At 40.4% G+C, this 24,068-nt stretch overlaps 1 protein-coding gene across 1 annotated transcript; it reads right to left on the reverse strand.

Moving 5' to 3' along the window:
- Positions 1-2,332: 2,332 nt before the first annotated feature.
- On the reverse strand, positions 2,333-21,210 carry WDR1 (WD repeat domain 1). The gene is made up of 15 exons (XM_058803122.1): positions 21,024-21,210; positions 20,650-20,771; positions 16,714-16,804; positions 13,763-13,910; positions 12,190-12,370; positions 10,275-10,352; positions 9,492-9,572; positions 9,140-9,373; positions 8,230-8,319; positions 7,202-7,356; positions 6,496-6,583; positions 5,390-5,500; positions 4,723-4,896; positions 3,484-3,628; positions 2,333-3,198 (listed from the first exon to the last, which is right to left on the reverse strand). The coding sequence occupies exons 1-15, from the start codon at positions 21,037-21,039 to the stop codon at positions 3,089-3,091; spliced, it is 1,824 nt and encodes a 607-aa protein (XP_058659105.1). The 5' UTR covers positions 21,040-21,210; the 3' UTR covers positions 2,333-3,088.
- Between the last annotated feature and the right edge of the window lie 2,858 nt (positions 21,211-24,068).

Here is a 24,068-nt window from a genome sequence, read left to right on the forward strand (position 1 = left end):
ACTGGGTTCTCTGCTTAAAAATGTACCTCCAAAAAAAAAACCCATCAGTTCCAGGTAAAAGGATTCTACATTTTTGGTATTTTGCTTCAGAAAAATATTAATGTAATTAAGATTTTAAGGCTGCTACCCTCGGTCTGAGGAATTCTAATTGTTAAGAGCAAAAGCATTTGGCAGAGGAACAGAGGTGTCAGAGCATCTATTCATAATTCTATTGTGTGCAACAAAACAACCAACCTCCATCTCCAAATAGATCAGTGATGCCCTTTATCTTTCCCCTCTACCAATTTCCAATTAAAGAATTGCATTTAGGATTTGCTGATACTCCACACAACAGCTGCTGGTAAATTTCTGGCTGACTGTACAGAGCAGCTTCTTGGAAGGCCAATGTGCTGTACAAGCATGGCAGAAATGGAACAGGCAGCCAGGATTAAATCACAATAAAGGGGGAGGGGAGAGGAATGCCTGCATTACAGCCTTGTGAGGAATTACTGGTCACATTAGTTCTCCAAATCTACCCCTGCCCTAATTAAGCTGCATTTTCACTGTAAAGCAGGCAAACTGCCAGCCATGGTGAAGTGAATCCAGCTTTCCAGCAACTGCCAGGAGGAGCTCAAAAGCATGTTCATGTTTAAAACAGAAACCTTCAAGAATAAGAGGGATTGAGGAGCTATGTTTGAACAGGGCTTGAGCTAACATTAAAATACAACTCTTAAGACAGCAACATTTAAGGTGCTTTGAGGTTTTTGTAAGGTGTGGGGTTGGTTGTTGAGCCTGATTTTATATTGATGTCAAGTACGACCATTTCCTTTTGAAGTCACTACAATCTGTACAGACCATCCTGGCTTTTTTTCCTGCTTCTCTGTTTGAGGGCAGGCAAAGGGGTCTGAGTTTAGCACAAGACATTTGCAGTCCAGGGCAAACACAGGTAATGTAGGGGCCTGATTCAGAGCAGTACAGCCAGACTCCTTAAATCAGTTTGTGGTGTGTGTACACTGGAGCAACAATGAACCTGTGCTAAGGCATTTGGTCCAACAGCAGAATATACTTTCAGTTTTCTAGCAAGGATTTGCTAGCCAACTACAAAGACCATATTAGCTCTTATGGAATTAGAAGCTCAGGCCATATGCCAATAAACAAATCCAGTGGAAGCTGAAGCACGAGCAGCCACCTCACTGCCATCCAAGGCAGAGTTTCTGGAGCAGTACTACAAGGTCTTCGAGGAATCAAAAAAACAGCTCATCCTACACAGCACTTTTCAGGCATAGCATGCAAGCTCTGGTAACTGCTTAACTCCTCCTCCCTTCCCCCTTATAATTACTCAAATGACAGGGATTCAACTACACAGGAACCCACTGAGCAGTTCAATAGCAACTCTTCCAGATCAGACTCGGGAACAATGGAAGAATTGCCTCCTGCGCCAGTCCCTATACAACAGCAGAACAAGTTTTAGGGGCTAAACACTGAGAAAATCTTGCTCATTTGGATCTTAACCCAAATATCAAACACATCCTTTTCCAAAACTTCTCTTGTCCTTGCATTGTTAGTAAGAATAACGTGCCAAACTGCTAATAGAGAGACACAGTAACCACAAAGAAACTATGGTGCAGAATATCCCACTTCTTGGAAGAAAAAAAAAAAAATCTATGTCAACTGTTCAACTGTAGATGTTGGTTTGCAGGCTAGGAGACATTCTGATCACCACTCCTAAAAAGAAATCAACTTTTTTTTTCCTTTTCAGAAGATGTTTCACCAACATTTCATTTTTGTAAGGCAATTTTTTTTTTTCAGCAATTGAGCAATAGGCCACAGTATGAGAAGCAGCAAAAGCATTTTATTTGCTGTATAATTAGTGTCATTAGAAATATGATTGGTAAAAAAAACACGCGAGTCCACACAGAAAGGAAAGCTTAATAAAATCCAAAGACAACTGGAAAGGTGGTGGTGGTGGTAGAGACTTAGCAGAGAAAATTTTTTAAGTCTTCCAAGGTTCTAGACAGCAACAACTCTTTTTGGCCATCAGAGATGGTAACAAATCTTCCTACTACTTTGCATCAGAGTGTCCTCCTCCACCCTTGTTGGACTGCTAGCTTCAAATCACTTAAACCTATTGTGGAGTGTGAGAAGGGAACTAAACACAACATCAGGATCTCTTCGCATGAGGTAATGCTTTCATGCAACTGTTCTGCACATGCAAAGGCATAAAACTCACCGAGCAAACACCATCTTCTCAAAAATCACTTCAAGTCATAACAACACTTCACTTTGTTTAATTCCTGTATTTCCCAAAAGGTGGTAGAAGTACTGCATTTTTTAAACAATAACATGCTTCTCCTTCAAACAGAAAATATCTTTAATCTTTAAAACAGAATGATTTCTTTTCTCTGACACTGAAATGACGACAGTCTTAATTCATGGAAGTAACAATTGTGTTTCTGAAGCAACAAGTTGCCACAATGATTATTTGTAAACATTATACCCACAACAGTAAGTACATTAAAATCCCACACTTCCACCTTAAAATAAACCACAAAGATTTGACATGAAATACATAAAAAGTTTATTATGTATGTACCCCATCTTCTTATCTGGAGGAGAAAATCTGAGGCAACAGTTTGGTGCAGTATAGAGAAGCAAAGCAATATACAGTAGCTGCACACAGCTTGATTGGTTTCAGACCACAACTAAATACTCTTACTATGACTGTTAGTACAGAAATGTTCTGTAATTAGAAAAAATGAGAAGTATTACTCTCATGCTGTACAGTCTTACGTTTCTTGGTTAGAAAAGAACAACTGATTGAGTTTGAATCTTTCGCGCCTGAACCTTGCACACCAACTCGTTTGGCTGTTGCCTCTGGAATGTTCAGCACAAAGGTTAAGCTCCAGACATAATTTAAGTGCTTTTCATGTGCAAACTGTTATTCGCTAAAGCTTTCAAAGTACATTTAATTACAGATATGAACACCCTGTAAAGATATGAGGATATGACAGCAGACCCAGAGGCCAATACAGATTTTTTAAAAGAAATGCTATGTTCCACTGCAGTAGTTCTAGTCCCTGATTAGGTCCTTCCAAAGAGGGGGCTTATTTCAATTGTAGGAGATAGACCACTCTTTAACAGAAGCATCGTGGGATGTTGTTACCAGAGTATGTTCATCCAGCCACGCCAAGCCGCTGACATGATGTAGTCTGTGAGCATCTGTATCACAGTGCAAAGTAACAGAAAAGAGTTAGGAAGGCTGGCTTGATAAGGTAACTTCAGCACATTGCAAATATTTTTAGCTGGATCAAATACTACTGCTGGATTTTAAAAGTAACTACAAAAATAAAAGAAGAACTCCAGCTAGTGTGGCTAGATAGAGATTAACAAAGGCTAAATTACATTTGGAACATTCAAAGCCTGCTTACCGTTAGTCTACAAAACGGTGCTGGATCTCAAGAACTACTAACAACTGTCCAAAGTAGCATGTTGAAGTAAACATACCTGGTATCTTGACTCTGGTCTCTGGATCACTCACAGTCCAAACATACACCATCATGTCCATGCCTCCAGAAGCAAAGTGTTCATTGTCTGGTGACCACGCAATGCAAACAACTTTTGCATGGTGTCCATAAAAGACATTATGCTCCTATTTGAAAATCAGAGAGACAAGGGTTATTCCAATAGTTAAATCTGCTTCAGGAAATCACTAGCTTTCAATGTGCAGCATCAGAACAAGCTACTGCAAGACTCCAGACAATGTACATCTCAGATGCAGATGGATGTACTAAGTAAACCAAGTGGTGACTTCATTTTATGTGATTTATTTAAATACTTAGTAGGCAAATAAAATACCAACCCCCTTTGTTAAAAAAACAAACCACTAAGACATTTTTCTATGAAAGCATGATATGTTAAGGGCAAATGTAATTTAGAGACTTCTAAAGTAATCCCATAGATGTTTCACAAGGAAAAATTATTTCAATTTTTACTTGGAAAATGAAATGGTTTTTGTAGAATGCCATCCTGGGTTTTTACTTCAGTGTTGTTTTAGTCAAAGTTTAAGGAGTTTACAGGCTGATATGCATTGACTGTTTGGGCTGAAAAGTGAAAATTGCCCATTTTTTGGTTTTTAGTTAAAAGACAGTAGATTGGCAGATAAAGCAAGAGTCCCTGTCCTAGCATGTCCCTTTCATATCTTAGTCCTTACCATGGAACTGTGTGCCTGAGCTAGCAGAATTTCATTGCCAATTCTGCTTTATTTATGTAATTGAATTTGATTGTATTGCATGATTCTTATCAAACTGAACCTACATTCTTGTCCATTTTACAAAAATGCACACAAATTCTCTAACAGATATATTTTGTTATTTCCTTCAAAAATCCCAAACTAACCAACTATGGTTCGGCAGATCCAAAGGTACTTTTTGTATTTAACTATGGCTAGCCTATGGAAATCCAGCTCCTTCCCTATCTTAACTATGCATTTGTTATTAGATGGATTTCAGTGCTTTCCCAGCAGCCAACCCATGCTGCACATTTCCTCAACTATTCTTACATCTGGAGGGTTCACATAGGCTGCTCTAAATACCAGTACTATCCCAAAATAGCAGGTAAACAGACAGTCACAGAAACATCAAATTTCCATCAATGATTTACAATTAAGCAGCTACAACAGACTTAGACATGGGCTGTCAGTCTATTTGTTTTTAAACAAAGACAACTCTCCACAACAGTTCTTACCGCGTAGCCATCAGCAACACTAAAGACAGTGACAACTTTGTTTGCATCACAGACTGCAAGAAAGGCACCATCGTGAGAATATGCCAGGTCAGTAACAGGACCTTTCGCTTCCAAAGTCTTATCATCGCTTTTTAAAGAGGTTCCTTGGATTGAATACAAATGGACATTCCCATCCTGCAAATCAACAGCAAAGAAGGAGAAAAGGTAGAAGAATCATTTTACAATAGAAAGAGGAGTTCCTGAAAATTTTTTGCATTAATTCTGTCTGGAAGTGCTTATTTTAAGAAAAGGTTTAGATAACCTGTCATTTACACTGGTTACAATCCAAAGTGCGGAAATTAACCCATTTTCTATAATTTGCCAACTTCAAGAACACACTGGATAAAAATAATTTGGCAATTTCAAAACAGCAAATAAAGGAAAGAAGACTTAATTAATGAAAAAGTGAAATAGACTTTAGGTGACAATTAGGCAGATTAAGTCACAATTGTGGCAGAACCTAGGGTATGAAAGCCCAGGAACACCAAATACACACATATAAACAATACTGATGTTGTTACAAATTGTCACCTACCATTTCTCAACACAACACACCTACTATTATTAAATGCTTCTGTTACTGGCTCCAGTGTTCAAAGTAGTACAGATTTAGGAAATGCAACCTTACCGCTCCTCCCACTGCTGCTGTACTTCCTGTGGGGTGGATGGCTACAGCTTCTGGCTCATAGCCCAGGTCATCAATTGCAAAGCATTTTTTCTTATCTTTCATCAAGACAATCTGCAAGCAGAAAACCAGAAACTAAGACTCCTTTTCAAAGTACCTAATATAAAACTATTACTTTACTAATAGTAAGTGACACAAATTTCCTCTAGTTACTCAGATGTTTATTGTAGTCTCATCTTAAGGGAACAGTTTCGTTCTTAAAAGAAATTGGAGAAATGCCTACATGTGGTGCCTAACTAATCTGCTGTACTGCAGTACTTGTGTGTTCTAAACTACACACAACTGTAATTTAGTGTAGGGCATTCTCCACTGCCTTCAGCTTTGCTTCACTTAGTTTGAATGTGAAATAAGCATGGACAAACCAGTATTTTTAGCAATGCTTACTCCCTTCCTTGTTCATTGTTAAAGGGAGGGAGGCAGGACCAAATTAGTAGCAAGTTAATGCTGCAGTCTTAAACCTTAAAGGCTATTTCCTATCCAGTTCTATGCTATGGTATTAACTCACATGAAAACAGGTTTGGACAACACCATCAAATGTTACAAACACAAAATCAGGACCCATGCAGAAAGCATAAATTATTAGAAGTTAATAATGTTTTGATATAAGAGAGCCTCAGTGCAATGTCTCAGTTTACTGTGATCTGCATACTAGTGGCACAGGAGCTAAAGCTGCTTATGCTATACAACAACAGTAGTTAATTGGATTAATTGCAAAAAAATAAAATGCAGGATAAAAACATCCTTTTGCCAAAACTGTGTCACTGAACAGATCTGGCATGAGTGTGATTCTGAGGTTTAACCTTCCAGGACAAAGCTGTATTGATAACAATGCATCCACAGATGCATCCACACTTTCTGAAATTTAAATATGAAATAGGTCAGGATGCAGGGACAAGGGTTATCAAGTATCCTGCTGAATTATGTTCCCTATAGGTCCTATTAGGAAATTCTGCAGATGTGCAAGGTAATCCCACATGAAATAGTTAAGTGTAAGCATACATGGCATTATTAACACAGCAATAGCTCATAATCCAAATGGTAATACTCACTTGTCCAATGCATAAAACTACAGTATAGCCACCAGGACCCACAGCTAAACATTTTGGTTGAACATCCATTTTCACAGCATCCTGGCCACTGGATAAGGATGTGCCAAGGTGAAGAAGCAGAAAAGACAGAGCAGGAAGAAATTATTCCATGTCTACCATTATTTTAAATTGCCCATTCAAATAATCATCCACTAATCATCAAGAACATGCATAACTTAATTTTCTTATCTACTAATCAGCAAAAGTTTCCTATTGCTTTGTGTTTGAAACTTTACTATCTTGATCAGGTAGTACACCTTTGAAACGAAAGTCAATGTTACTATACTACAGTTTAATTTTTAAACTAACTAAATTATCTTAACAGGATTCTTTATATTCTGGTTTCCATGAAGAAACAGTGTCCCACTCCTCCTAAACACATTTATCTCCACTACCCCAAAGCAAATACCCTTCCAAAGCCCTTACGTCACCCAATACAAGACAAGTCTCCATTTAACCCATGGAAGGGATAAAACAAATTGAAAAGCCTAGGATGCATTTCTCATTGTCAGAAAAAGCACAAGGTTGGTACAGTAATCATTTCTACAAGTTTCCATGGTAACATAAAACCTAAATAAACTCCAGCATTTCTATTTACCACATAAAATCAACAGCACTCTTGCTGTAAAACAATTCTAGTGCAATAAAAGGCCACACTTTAACTAACCTGTAATCTCTGTTGCTAAGGTTGGTGTAGCGCACAGTGTCATCCATACTGCAGGTGACCAGCTGGTCCATTTCATCCACTGCCATTCTAGAAACCTGATTTGTGTGGCCTTTCCCAGAAAAGCCATCATTCTCTCCAGTTTCAGAATCCCAATAATGTGCATAATGGAATTAAGGAACATTTGAAGATACTGGTGCAGTCAGATTCCACACCATAAAAAGTTACATAATTGAGAGAACAGCTAAGGTTAGAAGGGACCTTTTGAGATTTAGTCCAACCTGCTGCTCTAATTGGTGTCAGCTACAATAGGCTGCAGGACTCTGTAAGGTTTTGGGATCTCTAAGGATGGAGACTCTATAAGCTCCATGGGCAACCTTATAATATTTATTAAGTGAAACTCTGATGTTCTGTAGCAAGCTAAATGACCTGCCACAGATGGCAGCAAATACTGGAGTAATTAGCATTAGTTCTCAGACTAGAAAATACTTTTTAAAGAATTTTAGATAGAAGCCCTTGCAACACTGGCTTTCCCTCATGTTATACGGTAACATCATGTGAACTAGTCACACTGTATTACAAGTCTGAAAAGAAACAGGACGTATATTTATAGGAGCTTGTCCCAACATGACACCATTTTAAAGGCAGGAAAAAGGACTGTAGCTTTAACTATAAGCTTCAGAATGCTGGAAATATAACTTTCTGCATATTTATCATAAGTGGAAAATATGTATTGCTGTTTCTTGATGTTCAAGAGGCTAATTTATATATTTACTTGCTTCTCCATACTATCAAGCTACCTATCATGAAGAAGCAACAACTGAAAATTAAGAGCTGGCTTATATTTAGCAGGAAAGCATGAAGGCAGGTATTAAAATGGGTATTAGGGGAAAGCAAAATAAACTTTAGACAAAGTATTCACTTGTGTCCAATAAACTTTGTCTTTGGCAAAGCTTTTTTTTTTTTTCACCTCTCCTAATGAGCTCTCTCTGACTGATACTAGAAAAAAGTACCAGTATCATTCAAAGGATATTAATATGACCATCATTACTTCCAGAGTAAATATAGGATTTTCCACCATTTTTGTGCACCGTAAGACACTGAATTGATTTACTATGACCCTGTGAATGGAACATAAATTATTACTGATGAGCAATTTTTAACACATACATACACCTATTCGAGAAGAATGACAGGTTATTCAGAAAACAACATGCTATTGACAAGCATAAAAAGTCACCCAGTATAAAAACCACTATTCCACAGTCATTTAACTGTTCTAGCACTGCTATTGCTACGTCCTTGATGAGAAACAATAAGCACCATGGATGTCCTTATTAGCCTGATGAGCCAAAATACTTTCATAGCCTTTTCATCACTGCTTTTCAGGCACTTTATGATTCAGGGAAGAGGACTAAATATGGTCATGTACCCACACCAACTTCCAGAATTATAGTAGTGATGGCAAAAATCTGGGACATTGTTTCTAGTTCATGTAAAAATGTAAGTTCCCATGAGAGAGAGTCTAGTGTCAGTGAACTCTTTAAATCCTAAAATTAAAGTTCAATTGCATGGTAACCCTAATCACCTTGTCCACAATACACTAGTTCTGGGATAATAAGACATCTCTGGTAGTTTTCTATCTATGCTGCATTTCTTTTCTCATCTCAAGAATGCTTAAAAGCTGCAACAAAAGGTAAGTCGATAACATTAATTAAAATGAAATAATCAGTCTGGGTATGTGCATAAAGCACAGAGCCACCCATGTAAAGAGTAACTTCTTGATTCAAGAAACAGTCACATACAGCTCATTTGGCAATGCTAATTAAACAAAGCTACTTTTCAATAGCTACTTTACATAGCTTACAATTCCATCTTTACAGCTTCAATCACTGAGTCATTTATTGCAGAAACTCATGCAGTAAGAGAACTTTAACCTACCTTTATGACACGTAAAGGCTTATTTGGATTGTTCTTGTCCAAATAATTGATATAGCCAGACAGGGAGATAGTCAGTAAATGGTCTTTCTGCCACAAGCAACCCAGCTGCTGATCCAACACGTTTGATCCCATGTTAAAAGTATTTACAATAGAATTAGCACCAACATCCCAGATTTTAGCAGTTTTATCTCCAGAAGCAGAAAGCAACTGACTGCTGTCAGGGCTCCAACTAATCTGTAAGAACAAATGTCACCACAAGACAGTAAATGCATTTCTTAATCCAAGACTTTGCAGTTCATTAACTGGGTAATGAAACACTATACATCATCTGCACAAATGAAGTGATACTTACAGCATAAATACCTCCATCATGTGCTTTGCCTCCACCAAGAGCACACACTTTCTCTCCAGTCTTCCCATCATAGACGAAAATCTTAAAAGAGCACAAAGACATACAACTTAAAGGGAAAAGCAGTAATAGATAAAACCCCAAGACAGTATCTGATATTTTGATACACTAGAGTCCTTCTTAAGGAGAGGCAAAAGCCATGTGTGCACTGAATAATTAAGACTAAATAATTGAGATGAAAATTGTAAATAATCACAGCAAGTCCCCTATACTTTGGATCCAGACATTTGAAATTCTGGAAAATGTTACAGTTTTGACTCCTACTGTGATGGCAGCTGCTTAGCACTTCTGTCATGGGAGTCCATCCTCTGAGAAGGACAAGCTACCTATGGTAAAAGAGTCATTGTCAACCGGCCCTTATCAGTAGGGAGTACACATGGAGCTGGGCTGCTATCTATGAATTCACCATTTCAGCTAGACCTCTCGGGATCATAACATACCTATTCCAAAAGTCCAACATATTCCTGCCAAAATAACTTGCAAGAGGATGCTAGGGAGATGGACTGGGAAAAAAACCCAAGTAAAAATAGTCTGGTATTACCATTTATCAGTTATTACAGATTTACAGGAGGATAGTTAAAAGTTTCAAGGAGGATAGTTAAAAGTTTCAACTTGTGACATAAAAAAGAAGCAACATGGGTTTTACAATACTAATCTTATTCCCAAAATGCACAAGAAAATCTTCTCATGCTAAAATCAGTTCTAATGGAGTTCCTTGTGTTTTACCTGCCCATCTGCACTAGCTGTAGCAAATCTGTTCCCATCAGGAGAAAATCTCACACAGTTCACAAACCGTGTATGGTCCTGTAGAAAAAAAGTAAGAATCAGCAAACAAAAAGAGAAGAGACCATTTTTAAATAGAAGACAATCTACAACAATGAAGTTCTCTTACATGTGAACCATAAATTAGCTGTGTAGGAAATGTTTGCTGTAGAGAATTGCCACGAGGCAAGTTTAGGCTCTATCTGAAGAGAATCATGGGGCCAAGAACAGTCCAGGAAAGACTGTGACATGATTACTGCTGTAGTTAACACAACTCAGTGCATACCAGAAGAATGATTACCCAGTTTCAGGGATAAGCAGTGAAAAAAGTCAGATGCAGCCTACAAACATGAGATTCTTCCCCAGTGGTAACTGATTTCTTCTGCAACATTCCTCAGATTTCAACTCTCGCTTCATTGCACAGTGATTTTATACACACAAAAGTATTATATCCTTCTTATTGCAAAAGAAAAAAAAGCACAGGCATGAGGAATAAGTTACTATTTTACTAAAATTCCATTCCTGGAAGATTGCATTAGTGGTAGTTCTGTGAAGTAATAAGGCAAGACTGATGTACGCTCCCCAAATAGACTATTTACAAGTAGGAGACTATTCAAACCACGCAAACTAAAAAACACACGTTAAATAGGGAAGCACCACAATGAGGCCAAAGCTCCCATGCAGAGAGATTTGGGAGACTATTTTTAGTAATATGGAAGGCAGGTTCTAACCTACTTTCACCAACTACACCTTTTTTCCCCTGATGATACTGCAGGCTAATTTAAACCATGTAAGAGCCCATACCAGAATCCCATATATCAAACCAAATATCACTTTAAAAGGAAGACTGCATCACATACCAGTCTAAGCAGCACTGGTAAGCAATTTGGACTTCAGAGTTCTAAAAGAACCAGCTTAGCAAAATGCAAGTATCAGCTTAAGTTCAGAAATATATTAGGCAACTACATCATTTCATTGGATCGTAGAGCTCAAAACAATTCCTTTTCTAGAACTGGAATGGAATCCTTACTAAAGTCAGCATATGAAGACTACTCAAGGCTCATGTGTAAGAAAATAAAAGGCCTACTACACCGTTTTTAAAACTAAAATACAAACTCAACATTTTCAATCGACTACTGCAATAACATCCAACATCTTTACAACATTTTTTTTTGCAGCAAGAGGTCTCCTGACATCCAAACAGCTGCAGAAGCTTGCGGCTTTTTATTTTCCTTGGCCTTAAGCAACAATGAATACCTTCACTGCAATAGTTCCAGCCTTTGTTTCATGTAAGAGATTGTAACAAATAGAGTAAGAAACAAAGTTAAAAGGAACATGGAAACACAAAACTGACCACAGAAGTTACATATCCATTCCATGAATTAGAAATCCAGTTATGCTTTCAAACATCTACATTCACCCTTTCTAAGTGGCCCTGGGATTTCAGATTTGAGCACTCTATCAGATTGGAAAATTACATTCAAATCACCACATTTCTTGAATCCTGCACCTTGGAAAGCTTCAAGAAATTCTACACATCTGCACTGGGAAACAGAGCTCTGAAAGCATCAACAGAGCCAACGAAACAGCCTACTTCACCTCTTCCATAGTTTAGTGACAATGAAAAAAGAATATTGGAAAAACTGTTTCAGGTTCTCTTTTCAACCAACCATTTATTTTGGTTTTCTTGGCCTGAGACGAACTATTTTACGAAGCATGTAATATTTAGTTATATGTGGCTTTAAAAAGCCACTTGACATCAGCTATGCTTCAAAGTGGGGAACTGAGAACTTCTCTTATAACAGCTAGCTGTGATACTAACTGCAAACTTGGTGGAAACTGCACAGTTTAAGGGAGACACATCTAAACTTCAACTCACACTCAGTGTAAACTTGAACTTGAAAGGCGGTCCCTCGAAGAAGGCAGCGCAGTTGTCATCGCTGCCCGTTGCCAGCCGATATGGTCTCGTTTGCTTCATGTCCACACTGTTGATCACTTTATTATGCCCAGTAATCTCACCAACAGAAGAGCCACTATCCCACAGGAACACTGCTCCAAATCTAGTGAGAAAAGCACACAATAAATACAATTCATAAAAGTTACACGTAGATTAACTCCTTGAACATCTGCAAGCTGCAGATTTGAGTGCACTCAAAGAAAAGAAATTAGGTCATCTCATTAATCTCATGCAAGCGCATCATAGTTCCCTGAAGGCTATTTGAGATCTTGCTGGTAAGAAATTCTAATCTTCAATAGGAGACATTTGTTGAAGGGGACAATCAGGTTTTGCATATAAAGCTTCTAAAATTGGGAGATCCAATGCATATTCCTCACTAAGACTGTTGGTTTATAAAAGAAAGCAGTAAATTATTCCATCTGCCTAGCCACAACACAGACTGCAGAAAGCTGGGATAACAATGACATTGGATCACAGTTATCTGACTATTTAGCCTAGATTGGGTACCATCACTTTTAAAACTCTTCTTCCTTAAACCTTTAAGCTATAATATAATACGTAAAAGCCTTCTTGACAGTTCTTGCCTTAAATCACTTAAAAAAAAAAACCCAGTATAATCAATACTGAGGCACTAAAGCACCAGAGCATTGCTATTTGAAAGGCCTTCTTTAGAATCCTGTCAACAATATTCTAGATTGAAAGTGCATTCACCTAATAGGAAGCTGGCCATGTTTTTGAAGAAGGAGAGCAAACTCACATTGTATCTACCCACAGGGCAATGAGGCAGAGGGAGCAATGGAGGACAAAGAGTCTCTTTGAAGGACACAGTACATGACAGGGATTAAAGAATGGTGCAGGAGACTAGGGAACAGCACCACATGATATTTTTCAGCCCTTTAGGCATAAGACTACCTGGTCTGGATTCTGCTTTAAAAGTTCTGACAGTCTTTGAACATTAAATGGAGGACTCAAACCTAAATCAGCATCTCATTTAGTCAGGTAAAGGACAACTGCTTGTTGTCCTTTCATTAAACTACCACAATAAAACCTAAAAATATAGACATGTTACCAAAGTAGAAAATTCAGATACTTTTTTAACTCTTATTCAATCAATTGAATAAGACTATGAGTCCAATAAGCGAAGGAAGAGGGAATAATATCGTTTTCCCATTCCCGCTCTATCAGAATTTGACAAAAAAAATCCACCAAATAGCTATCCTTGAAAGTAATACCCACCCACCTCTAAGAAACAAGTCCCATACAATTTTTAAACTAATCTATTGTAACAGAATTGTATTTTTCAACTAATTTAAAGCTGTCAAAAACTAGGGAAAGAAAATATCACTGCAGAACAGCACAACTTGAAGTCAAGACAGGGAAAAAGCATTGACTTCATTCCATTGAAGAATTAAAAGTTTTCTGTTAGGATGCAGAGGTTTACAGTAAATTCATGTATATATGTACAAAAACACACTAACACAAAAGAACTACTCACTTTTCCCTTCCTTCTCCAACCACAGCAATTCTCTTGCTGTCTTCAGTCCATGCAAGGTCCTTTATTTTTCCTGCAAATGGCTGATACTCATACTTCAGTAGGTGTTCCTTCTGTGTAGTATCCCAGATTCTCAGCTTTCCAGAGACATCTGCCATAATAAAACAGAATATAACTATTGTTCCAGCATGACTCAGTCACATGACTCATCAATCTGCCAGAGTAGAGATTTTCAGCTACACTGAAGACTTGTACTAGAGACCTACTACCTTACCCCATTACAACTACTACAAATCTCTTTATTTAGGAATGCTGAAGACTATATCCATTTCAATAAATTAGGTTTTTAAGCAGGTATTACGATTCAAGCCACACAGCACCAAATACAACAGACTCAGAAAGCATTTGCAAACAAATGAAAAAACTGCACAGTAAGAGAGCAGGAACTTTAATATTATCAGCTGGTATGTGCTAAGTATCTGTTACACAAAGAAGAAGCCAGCCCAGCCCCCTGCCCAGCAGCCACAACACAGCTCAGTGACCCTTCACTGGGAAGTAAGCCACCCTACACCTACAAGGGATAAGTACAGTGGACAGTGGTTGATGCACTACAATTTGTAGCTTCAAAGGAGACCTGCTTTGCATACAAATACCAGGCATATGTAATGTACAAAGAGATTTCTGCCCACAGAACTCAATTCATGCACATCAGTGTACTTTTCCTGTACAGAAGCATGTACACACTTAATGGTGTGGATGCCTGCACTATCTGGAATACTAGACAGGAATGCAACAGAATATTCAGGAACAGTAATGTCAAAAGCAGCAGACGTGGCACAAGCAGTTAACAATTTAAGACTTGAGATAATGAAAGCTCCCTGGGTCACTGTTTCCACTGAGTATTGTAAAACCCAAGAGCTATTCAGAGCAATTACTGTGGTGCAGGATTGCCAGGATTGTAACCGGAGGAATTGTTCTATACACAGACAAATTCACACATCTCTAATGAAACCCACACAGCAAAGTCTGTGTGTATTGTACCCTTCGAAAAAGCCACTGTTTCAGAATAAACCACGTGCTAAAATATGCATCTTTCACCTCAGCAGAATGCTTCAACTCTGTTCACCATTTAGTGGTGCATCCTTACAATTCAATTTAAACATACAATCACCCTGCATATCTTTCAGACCTGGTCATAGACTTATCTTCACTTCTGCTAAAAGGACAGATTCAGAACTTTATAAAGAGAATTTGTTATTGAAGCAGAACTTTAATGTGGACTTTACAATCTAATTATTTTCTCCATCGATAAACAGATAAGACACAGAGCTTTAACTTTGCAGTATATCCCATTATTACATCTGCTATGACTGCAATAAGAGAAATTACCATAAAAGCCAAAAGCATAATGCCAAAGGTCTGTCTCATGAAGCATTAATGCAGGCTGCATGGCTAATGCAGATTTATAGACAGAGAAATGAATCTTACATGTTATACTTAGAAACAGCTTAAACAGCCTGGTCATCTATCTTCAGACCCCATGCTCAGCAGTATCACAAAACTATTTATAAATGACACACAGAAGATGCTTTTTAAGGGAAATACTGCAACCTAAACTCTTTCACTTGGGTAGGACAAAAATTAACCAAATACTTCCCTGGCACAGTATCTATTACTGTTCTTTTACAAAGGACTGGAAATCTAAAAGACTACAAGAAAAAATTAGATAGTTATTCTGAGTATTAAGTGCTGCACAAACCTAGAGCACCAAGTTTGTAGAATACAGAATGCAAACTGGATTTTAAGAGGGTATTCAATTTGACACATGGTCCACACACATGACTGAGCCAAGAAAATCCTGGCTGTGGTCCCTTTCAGACAAGAATGTGAGAAAAAGGGAAAAAAACCCAACTCTTCTATCAGTGTTCTTAAAGGTTCCCCAGTATTCCAAACATACTTAGAAAATATCAGAAAGCTATATTAGAATTTCTGAAACCAAGAAGGACAGGACATTTTACACTTCAAAAAATACAGTTCCCTTGAAATTGCTGAAAGTGAAACTTGCATTCTAAGATCTTAGCAGGAATCTGTGCTTCATTTCCAAGAGGCTCATATTCTGAATCTTTTCTTTTCAGATATATTACTTTAAAAATATATCTATTTGGGCACATTACTTGCTTCCGAAGCACTTTTAATTGACTATGGTAAGCACTAAAAATCTATATTTTAGCTGCAAGTCTTTGAAAGAAATACAAGTTACAGTATTGTCTTTATCAATATTCTTCACTGTATACCACTCCTGAAAAAGATATCAATTATTTGATGCAAGCTTCTATTAAAGGTTTGTTCAGTTCTTAGGTAGTCAAAAACTCCTATAATACAGGAAATTCACACTGGAAAAATTCATGTTACACATCCTCAGACTATTGATTCATATACATTACATAAAAACTGACACTCTGCCTCTTTCACTGCTAACTTGCCAAGGAAAGCTTTTTTAGATCATGCTAAAAAGTAAAAGTCATAAATGTTGCCAAGTTTGGTCAGGGAGAAGGGAAAAAAACTGAGTACACACTGTTTTAGAATCCCTCTCCTGCCTAGAAAGTATCAAAGTTTATTAACATCACAAACAATAATCCTGTATTTCAGAAATAACTTTTCACTCTGTTGCATTTACCCAAGTCTTCATCACACTAGGTATTTAGGGTTCATTTCCAGGTTCTTTATTGAAATACCACATTTTAAAAAGACCAAGAATGTCATTAAGCTCACTGAGAAAGAGGTTAGAGGAACAAGGACAGAAATCATTCCTCCTCCAAAGACATGCACCTAAGTCCACCAAAGCACATCCCCTTGACTGTATTTTCCACAAACACACATGAAGTGCTACTGTGGTTTTGCCAGTGACTTTAACAGCTCTGTCCACACACGTCTCATGCACATGGATACTTTACCTCCAGATGCTATGTAGAATCCACTAGGAGCATACTTGGCAACTACAACCTGGTGGGCATGCTCAGTGTAGATATCAGCAATTGCAGGATTCTATTTTAAAGGAAAAAAACAAGAGTTACAAAGTTGTACTTCCTCATTTTCAAAGGAAAAAAGTCAGAAATTCAACAATAAACTCAAAATTCCTCCCTGAACTCCTTTCTCTCAAACTCTGCCTTCCAGCTTAAATTGAGTAACTGTTTAAAAGTGAGAAGTGCAGTACACATTGCAGAACACTGCTGGTACCACTGAAGCAACACACTACTTTCTAGCAACTGACACAAAAAAGGATTTCCTCTTAGGGAAGTTTGAAGTGCTGGGACCCTTTCTTCTCCAATACCTGCCAAACAGTAGAAAAACACTCTCCAAAATAACAGGCCAAGCATCAGCTCTTTTTTTAGAGCTAGCCCAGGGATAAAGCAGTTAGTCAAGTAGAATACTAAATACGAGCTGTGCTTTGCAAGATACATCTAAAATTCTACTGTAGTCAAGCATGAAACTTAAGCCTGCAGTCAACCACAACACATGGCTGTTAATCATCACCATGTACCCAAAATCACTCACTAACCAATGAGATGTGCTAGGCTTGCTCTTGCTTGATAACTATAACCTGCTTAAAAGCCAGAAGACCTGGTATCAAGAGTTGTACAGGAATCTTGAAAGAAATTCACTGTGACTCCATCATAATTTTATCTTTCCAGTCTAAATTATGTTTTCAGACATAATATTTCAGGTATTTCAGGATGGACAACAAAATGAACTCTGTGTCTCAGCAAATCAATAGTGTTATACAGAGGCACCAAACAAACCAAAAAAAAGAATGACATCAAGACAAAAAACTGCTTTCATATTAGTTGTATAAAAAAGTCATCCTGCACTCCTCTCAATTACAGTGTATACACGCTACAATAGTAATACACTACTCTTTAGAAATATTTTTCTACCATTTAACAGGCTTGCTCCAGCTCCAGAAACTTGACTCATATGATCAAAACAAAATTCCACTTTAACTGCTATAATTAATACAGATCTATTCAATTGAACCAGAAAACCACCTGATGTTATGGTATGACTCAGCCATCCAATGAGGAAAAACTAAAACACCCGCTCTGTGTTAGAAAGCAGCCTCCTGCTCACAAGAGTTCTTGCTGCTGCAGTACTGTTACATCTCAGGAGACAGAATTTAGCTTGCTCATGCAAAAAGGAACCCTTTTTCATTCCTGCTTTTATGCATTGCTTGAGTGCATTACAGCTCTACTTAAGTCACGACCATCTGCGCTTACAGCATGCACATCCCTCTTCATTCTGTGTCCAACTGGATTTCATCTGAGCCAGACAAGATAATGTTTTCCCTATTCTATATCTGCATCACTACATGGTCAGGGAGCTCAAATCCCACTGCATGTTGTTATTAATGGCATGGTAGGTGCTATTTTACAGCAAGATTCTCCAAGAGCCCAGGAAACTAAGCTGAGAGACTAACTTAAAGGGTTACATGAAAGATAAAGACCCAAATTTAAGATATGGTAGATAAGATTCCAGAAACCAGGCAGTAAGTCAGGGCTGTCAAATTGAACATTATTTATTCAATAGTATTATTTCTGCTTGTAAAGTCAGTTTTCTAACTTTCATGTTTTTTGTATCAGGCCCAACCCTCAAAAAAACACTTCTAAAAAGATATTTAAGGAGAAAATTATAGTGTGAGCTGAGACAAATGTAGTACCTAGATTAAACCAGCAGCAAGCTTATGTGGCTTATGTCAAACACTGAAACCAGAGCCACATATGAAAGTGAGCAGTTTCAGTTCCAAGCTTCAAAGTAGTGTTAGACTCATTAAGATAAAATATTAATGAAGTATGAAACCTTAAAAAATATCACTACTCTTTCTCACAGAGCTTTTCCAGCACTGCTCCAGAACTACTTGTTAAAGGAAGTCTCTAGATCATGCTCAGAGATCAAGCATTAACCCTGAATGCTATATTCATCTGATTAGCTAATGCTAGATAGCTTTAGACTTAAGGAGAAAGGTGATCACTGCATTTTGATGACCCGTTTGTTTTTTTTTTTTTTAATTAGAGCACAACCATCCTACTGGAGAACTGCTCATGGAGGGACTACACACAGACTTCCCCCAGCACATAATTTCGTAGCTGCAAACTATTAGAGGCTTCTATATGGTGCAAAGAAGGTGCAGCTCTCAACTGAGAGTGGACACACTTGCAAGTCCAAACTGCAACATTCTCCAGCACAAAAGCGGTATAACAAGGGTTGGTCAGTTTTTGTTACTGGTACAATATATTCTGTAGTCACCTGTCAATTATTAACAGTAGCAAACTCCTCTTGTCACTTGGGTAAATGTGCCTATCAGCATGAACTGCACCATAAAACCAAGGATTCGTGACTTCCATTCTCACCTTCCCTTGAGGGTTTCAACAGCTTGAATTTGAATTCCCACAATCCCACCTTGCCTGTTCTCAGGTCACCGTGTCCCCTACACCCCCCAGCTCACATTTGGACTGGGCTAATCCTCAGTGAGCTGATTCAGGTAAAGCAAATTGCTTTCTTCCGATTTAACCTCCAAAGCAGGGTCAGGAGAGCATTAATGACAGTACAAGGGAGAAGGTCAGCATTCACGACTTGGTCAGAAACTGTAACGTAAGCAGAGTGGCTCTTCCCTCTTCTCTCATCACACTGTGTGCCATTACAGGGTTTAACTGGGGCTTCTGGTTTCAGAAACTCGAACTTTTCTTGATACCGAGAGCAAAACACGATTACAAAGACATTACTGCGACACACTGAAACCAGAGTGCAAGCTTACTTTTGGTTTTAAGTGGATGAATTTAAAACTGATAGCAATCAAGAAATCTGTAAGGAATTAAGCTATTAGCAGCACTTATCTATTATGGCATGACAATGAAGAAATGTCTGAATTTAGTGGGGATGATGAGACAAAACAGGGAAACGGCTCAATTTACAAAGGTGATTTACAGGAGCAGCCATAAACAAATCCATTGTTGTGGAGACCTAGAAATTCCAGAGGTATGTCCTGCCCCTCCCCCTGCAGCCCTTCCTGCTGCAGGCCAAATCTGCAATAGGAAAGCAAAACTAGGGGAGAATTTGATTTCTAAAGAACAAGCAATCTCTTTGAAATATTTATGTTTAAAAACCAGTAGCAAGACAATGGCCTAAACAAGCAACAATTCCTCCATGCTTTTCAAAGGGATGTCATCTTTGAAAAGAAATCATTCAAATAACTCTCTAAACATTTCTCTAGTTAGCATCACAGAAAAAAACCAAACCCAAACCTCCACACTACTGAAAACATTAACTGGGGCATTCTAACATATAATCGATGAGCAAAATCCCCTGTGAGCAGTGCTGAGAACTTGCACCCAGCTTGTCATGGAGTCCAGCAAGTCATAACTGTTTGGATTCCTGGAGTTGGGGCTGGGCGGAGGGAAGAAGCTGAAGAATAACACGTTTAAAGATACAGGTTTGCAAGTATTTACACGCTTCTCTGACGGCATAAGGGCCCCGAACAGCAAAGAGGGAAGAGTTAATTTATTAGGCAAACACAACACTCAACTTCATAATAACGATACCTAAGAAGATAAACAGGGCCAACCAGAACATACCAGTCTCTCATCTCTTAAGTCCTATGGGAAGAGGGAAAGAACTGCACATTTTGCAGAGATTTTCTACATGTTTTTACAGTCGCTGCCTATGGTTTTATGCCTGAGTCATGCACTCATTCCCCCGCTGCTGATCACGGATCTGTGACCTCGATTGAAATCGCCAAGACTGAATGAAGCACAGGCTGTTAAAGGAGGCGCAGGGAGACAAAATGAAACTTAGCGAAAGCTCCACACTAGAAAACAAAATAAATCAAGATACATTACATCAATGTTCCTGATGACGACACATTTTCCATTGGTGTAAAGAAAATTGTTGCCCTTAGGATCACCTCCAATAATTTTGGAAACGCCTCGTTCAACCTGTGGAAGGCTGGCGAACACTTTTTCTACAGGAAAATAAAAGGAAAAAGGAGATAAAAAAATTAATTTTTAAAAAATCAAAATAAAAGGAAGGCGCTTCATGCCTCCCCGCCACCGGCACACGCCCTGCCGTGCCGGCGGCCGCCGTCACTTGTTGCTGCCAGCGGGCAGCGAGGCACCGCCGGCTCCGCGCCATCCCGCGGGGCCGCGCCAGGCTGCGCAGCCCGCGGGGCTCCCCGTGCCCGTCACCGCGCCCGCCCGGCGCCCCCGCAGCTTACTGATCTCGTACGGCATCTTCGCCCACGGGTGGTGGCGGCGGCAGCGGCGGCAGGCTCGGGCAGGGAAGGGCGGCGGGCGCGGCCGGGCCGGGCTCTGAGGCTCCGCTGCCGCCGCTCAGCCCCGCTCGGCCCCGCGGCGCGAACCAGGAAGCGCCCGCGCCGCGCGCCGCTCTCCGCTGCCTTTGACCATATATAGTCAACTCTGCTCGCGCCGCGCCGCTCCCCGCCAGCCCGCGCCGCGCGCCCTCCCCCGGAAATGCCGTGGGCTCGGCCGGGCCCGGCGGGGCCGCGCTGGGGCGGCCTCGGAGGCGGCCCCGCCCCGCGGGGAGCTGCGCGCAGGGCGGGCCGGGCCGGGCCGGGCCGGGCCGGGGCCAAGGCCGGGGCCGGGCGGGCGCCACTCGGTGGCTCTGACCGGCCTCGGCCTCGGCCGCGCCGCGCGTGCGCGGGGGCCGCTCCCCGCCGCGGAGCTCCCGGGCGGTGCACGCGCGTGCGCGGCGGCGGGGCCGCTGAGGGCGGGGTTGCGCGCGCCGGCACCGCCCTGTCCCGGGAACGCCCGGCGGGAACGGGGGAACGTCCGCGGGGATCGGGGGGACACTGGCGGGAACGGGGGGACACCGGCGGGAACGGGGGAACGTCCGCGGGGATCGGGGGGACACTGGCGGGAACGGGGGAACGTCCGCGGGGATCACGGGGGGACACTGGCGGGAACGGGGGGACACCGGCGGGAACGGGGGAACGTCCGCGGGGATCGGGGGGACACCGCCGGGCACGGGGGAATATCCGCGAGGATCACGAGAACCAGCGGCGGGCAAGGGGCACATCCGCCGGGATCAGGGAAACCACCGGCGCGCACGGGGCATATCCGCGGGAGCCCGGCGGCAGGGGCAGGCTCGGGGGCTCCGCGGTCTCCGGAGGAACAGCCCGGGGCGAGCCCTCCGCCCCCGCTGCCGGCACTCTCCCGGCGCCGCTCTTCGCCCCGAACCGTGGCAGCCCCGCGGCGTCCCTTGGGGTGCCTCAGTGCGGGCTCTGGCGCAGCCGTCGCTGTCGGGATACCGGGAGTGTGCCTTGAGCTATCGCGACAGCAGGGCTTTGTTTTTGGAGGGGAACCATCGTCCTTGTCAGCAGACTGGCTCGCCAAACTCACCTCCTGCGGGAGAGGCTATGTGGGTCCCCGAGTTCCTCCTCTTACAGAGCTCTTGGGAAGGCAATTCTTGTCCACAGTCAGTATTTCCTTTAAGATCAGTCTTATCTTCATCGCTTTTATATTTACGATTATAATATCCTATAGTTTTATGCCATTCTAGTCCAGATGCTGCTGAGGTGCTTCACAAACTGCTAATTTGTCACCTGAGTCGTCCCCTGAGGCCAGGTTGGATGACTGTTTAAATTAAGCTGAACCACGTACAGCCATTCATATTTCCTATATAACTTTGGATAAATTGAATTCTTCTATCCCTCCAATATATCTATTAATATTAATCACGTGTACAATCAACTCATTTGTAAGTGAGCGAATCTTTCCTATAGGACAGGACAAAAGCATCAGGATAGCTGGTATGACAGGACTGCCTTGCCCAGCATGTGAATACAGAATATAAAAAGAGCAAAGTTTTTGGTGTGCTCTTGGCCCACTGACCTGTAAAACAGGTCAGCCCTGTGGGATTCTCCTTTGGGGGCTGGGAGAGCAGGTTGGGGTGGAAAAGCTTTGGGTTCTCAAATGCAGGAAGAATCAGTATTGCAGTGCAGGGGTGTAAAGCCTTTCATGCAGAGAGGGGTAAGCATTTCAAGGTGTAAGGATGCTGAAATTTCTCAAGAGCCTGTCCTGAGTTGGTTTATGCAGCCATTCTACTCAACGGGCAGTGAAGGCTGCACTTAACTACAGTGGGATTGTTGCAAGAGATTTCTGTATTTTTCATTTCTGTGCTAAATGTATTTAGATTTTCCCTTATTTGGTGTTCAAGAGTATTTTCCTTGAATAATTACCATATGCCAAATAAAAATCAAGTCATCCATATGAAACCAGGCTTGTTTTTTTTTTCTTCACCTCCTAGGATCTTTTTAGAAACACATGAATCTTTATGTATTTATTATGTCAATATTTCATGCTAAAGACAAAGCAGTCGACACTGCCCATAAGTTTGGGGTTTTTTGTGCCCCAAAGCTGTATTACATCTTCTTACATACCCAGAATCATGTTTGCATTTTTGCAACTACATTAGTTCATTGAAGATACTTTCCCTCCTTGTAAGGGTTGCCTTTGTAGTTTTTTAAAGCACTGACCTCTGCTCACATCTTAAGATTTTCAATATAGATTTGATATTTACTTGAAATTATGTAGCTGATGCATTATAAATATCATATTCACTAGGTTCTCATAAATAGCCAAATAATGGCTGTGGCTTGGAAGTAGCAAGTGTGCCTGTAGAAACTCCTGTAAAAAATCCAAAGTCAGTTTCAGAGGATTTTTTTTTTCCTTTTTTATAGGTGCCTCAAGTATTTAAGAGATGAGAAATCCAAATCTGGATCTTCCCAACAAAACTGGTGGTACTCTTGAAGTGTCCACTCTTCAGACCATAGAAGGGAATTGAATCAATGAATTGTTACTTTGCCCTTTGTAAATATTTGATTTAGTTTTTAATTACTTGCTTAGCAAGTCTTAGCAGTTTTTTCTTGTTTCCACAGTTGTCCTTGTACTTTAGGTCTTGAGGTTTTTGGAACAGAGATCTTCAGCAAGCTCAAGTTCAAGTGCTCACCCTCCTGGGGAACCACAGCCAGCTCGTACTTGGATGCATAATTATTAGTAATACTCGAAGAATTTTCTGGTCCCAGATGTCCTACAGCTCTTCTCTTGAGGGACTGAGTTGGGATATCTCTGCTGTGCCACTTGGCATTGGTGTACCTGAGGAGATGTAAAAAACCTGCAATTCTTGGCCTGGCACTGGGCATGAATGAAGGCATTTATCTGTTATTTGGAAAACCTGGTTTCTCTGCATCTTTTTCAAGAGTGCTTCATCTTCATAGCTGTAATTACATAGTGATGTCCTG

The sequence above is a fragment of the Ammospiza caudacuta genome, chromosome 4 (assembly GCF_027887145.1).
Source record: "Ammospiza caudacuta isolate bAmmCau1 chromosome 4, bAmmCau1.pri, whole genome shotgun sequence".
Classification (NCBI taxonomy): Eukaryota; Metazoa; Chordata; class Aves; order Passeriformes; family Passerellidae; genus Ammospiza; species Ammospiza caudacuta.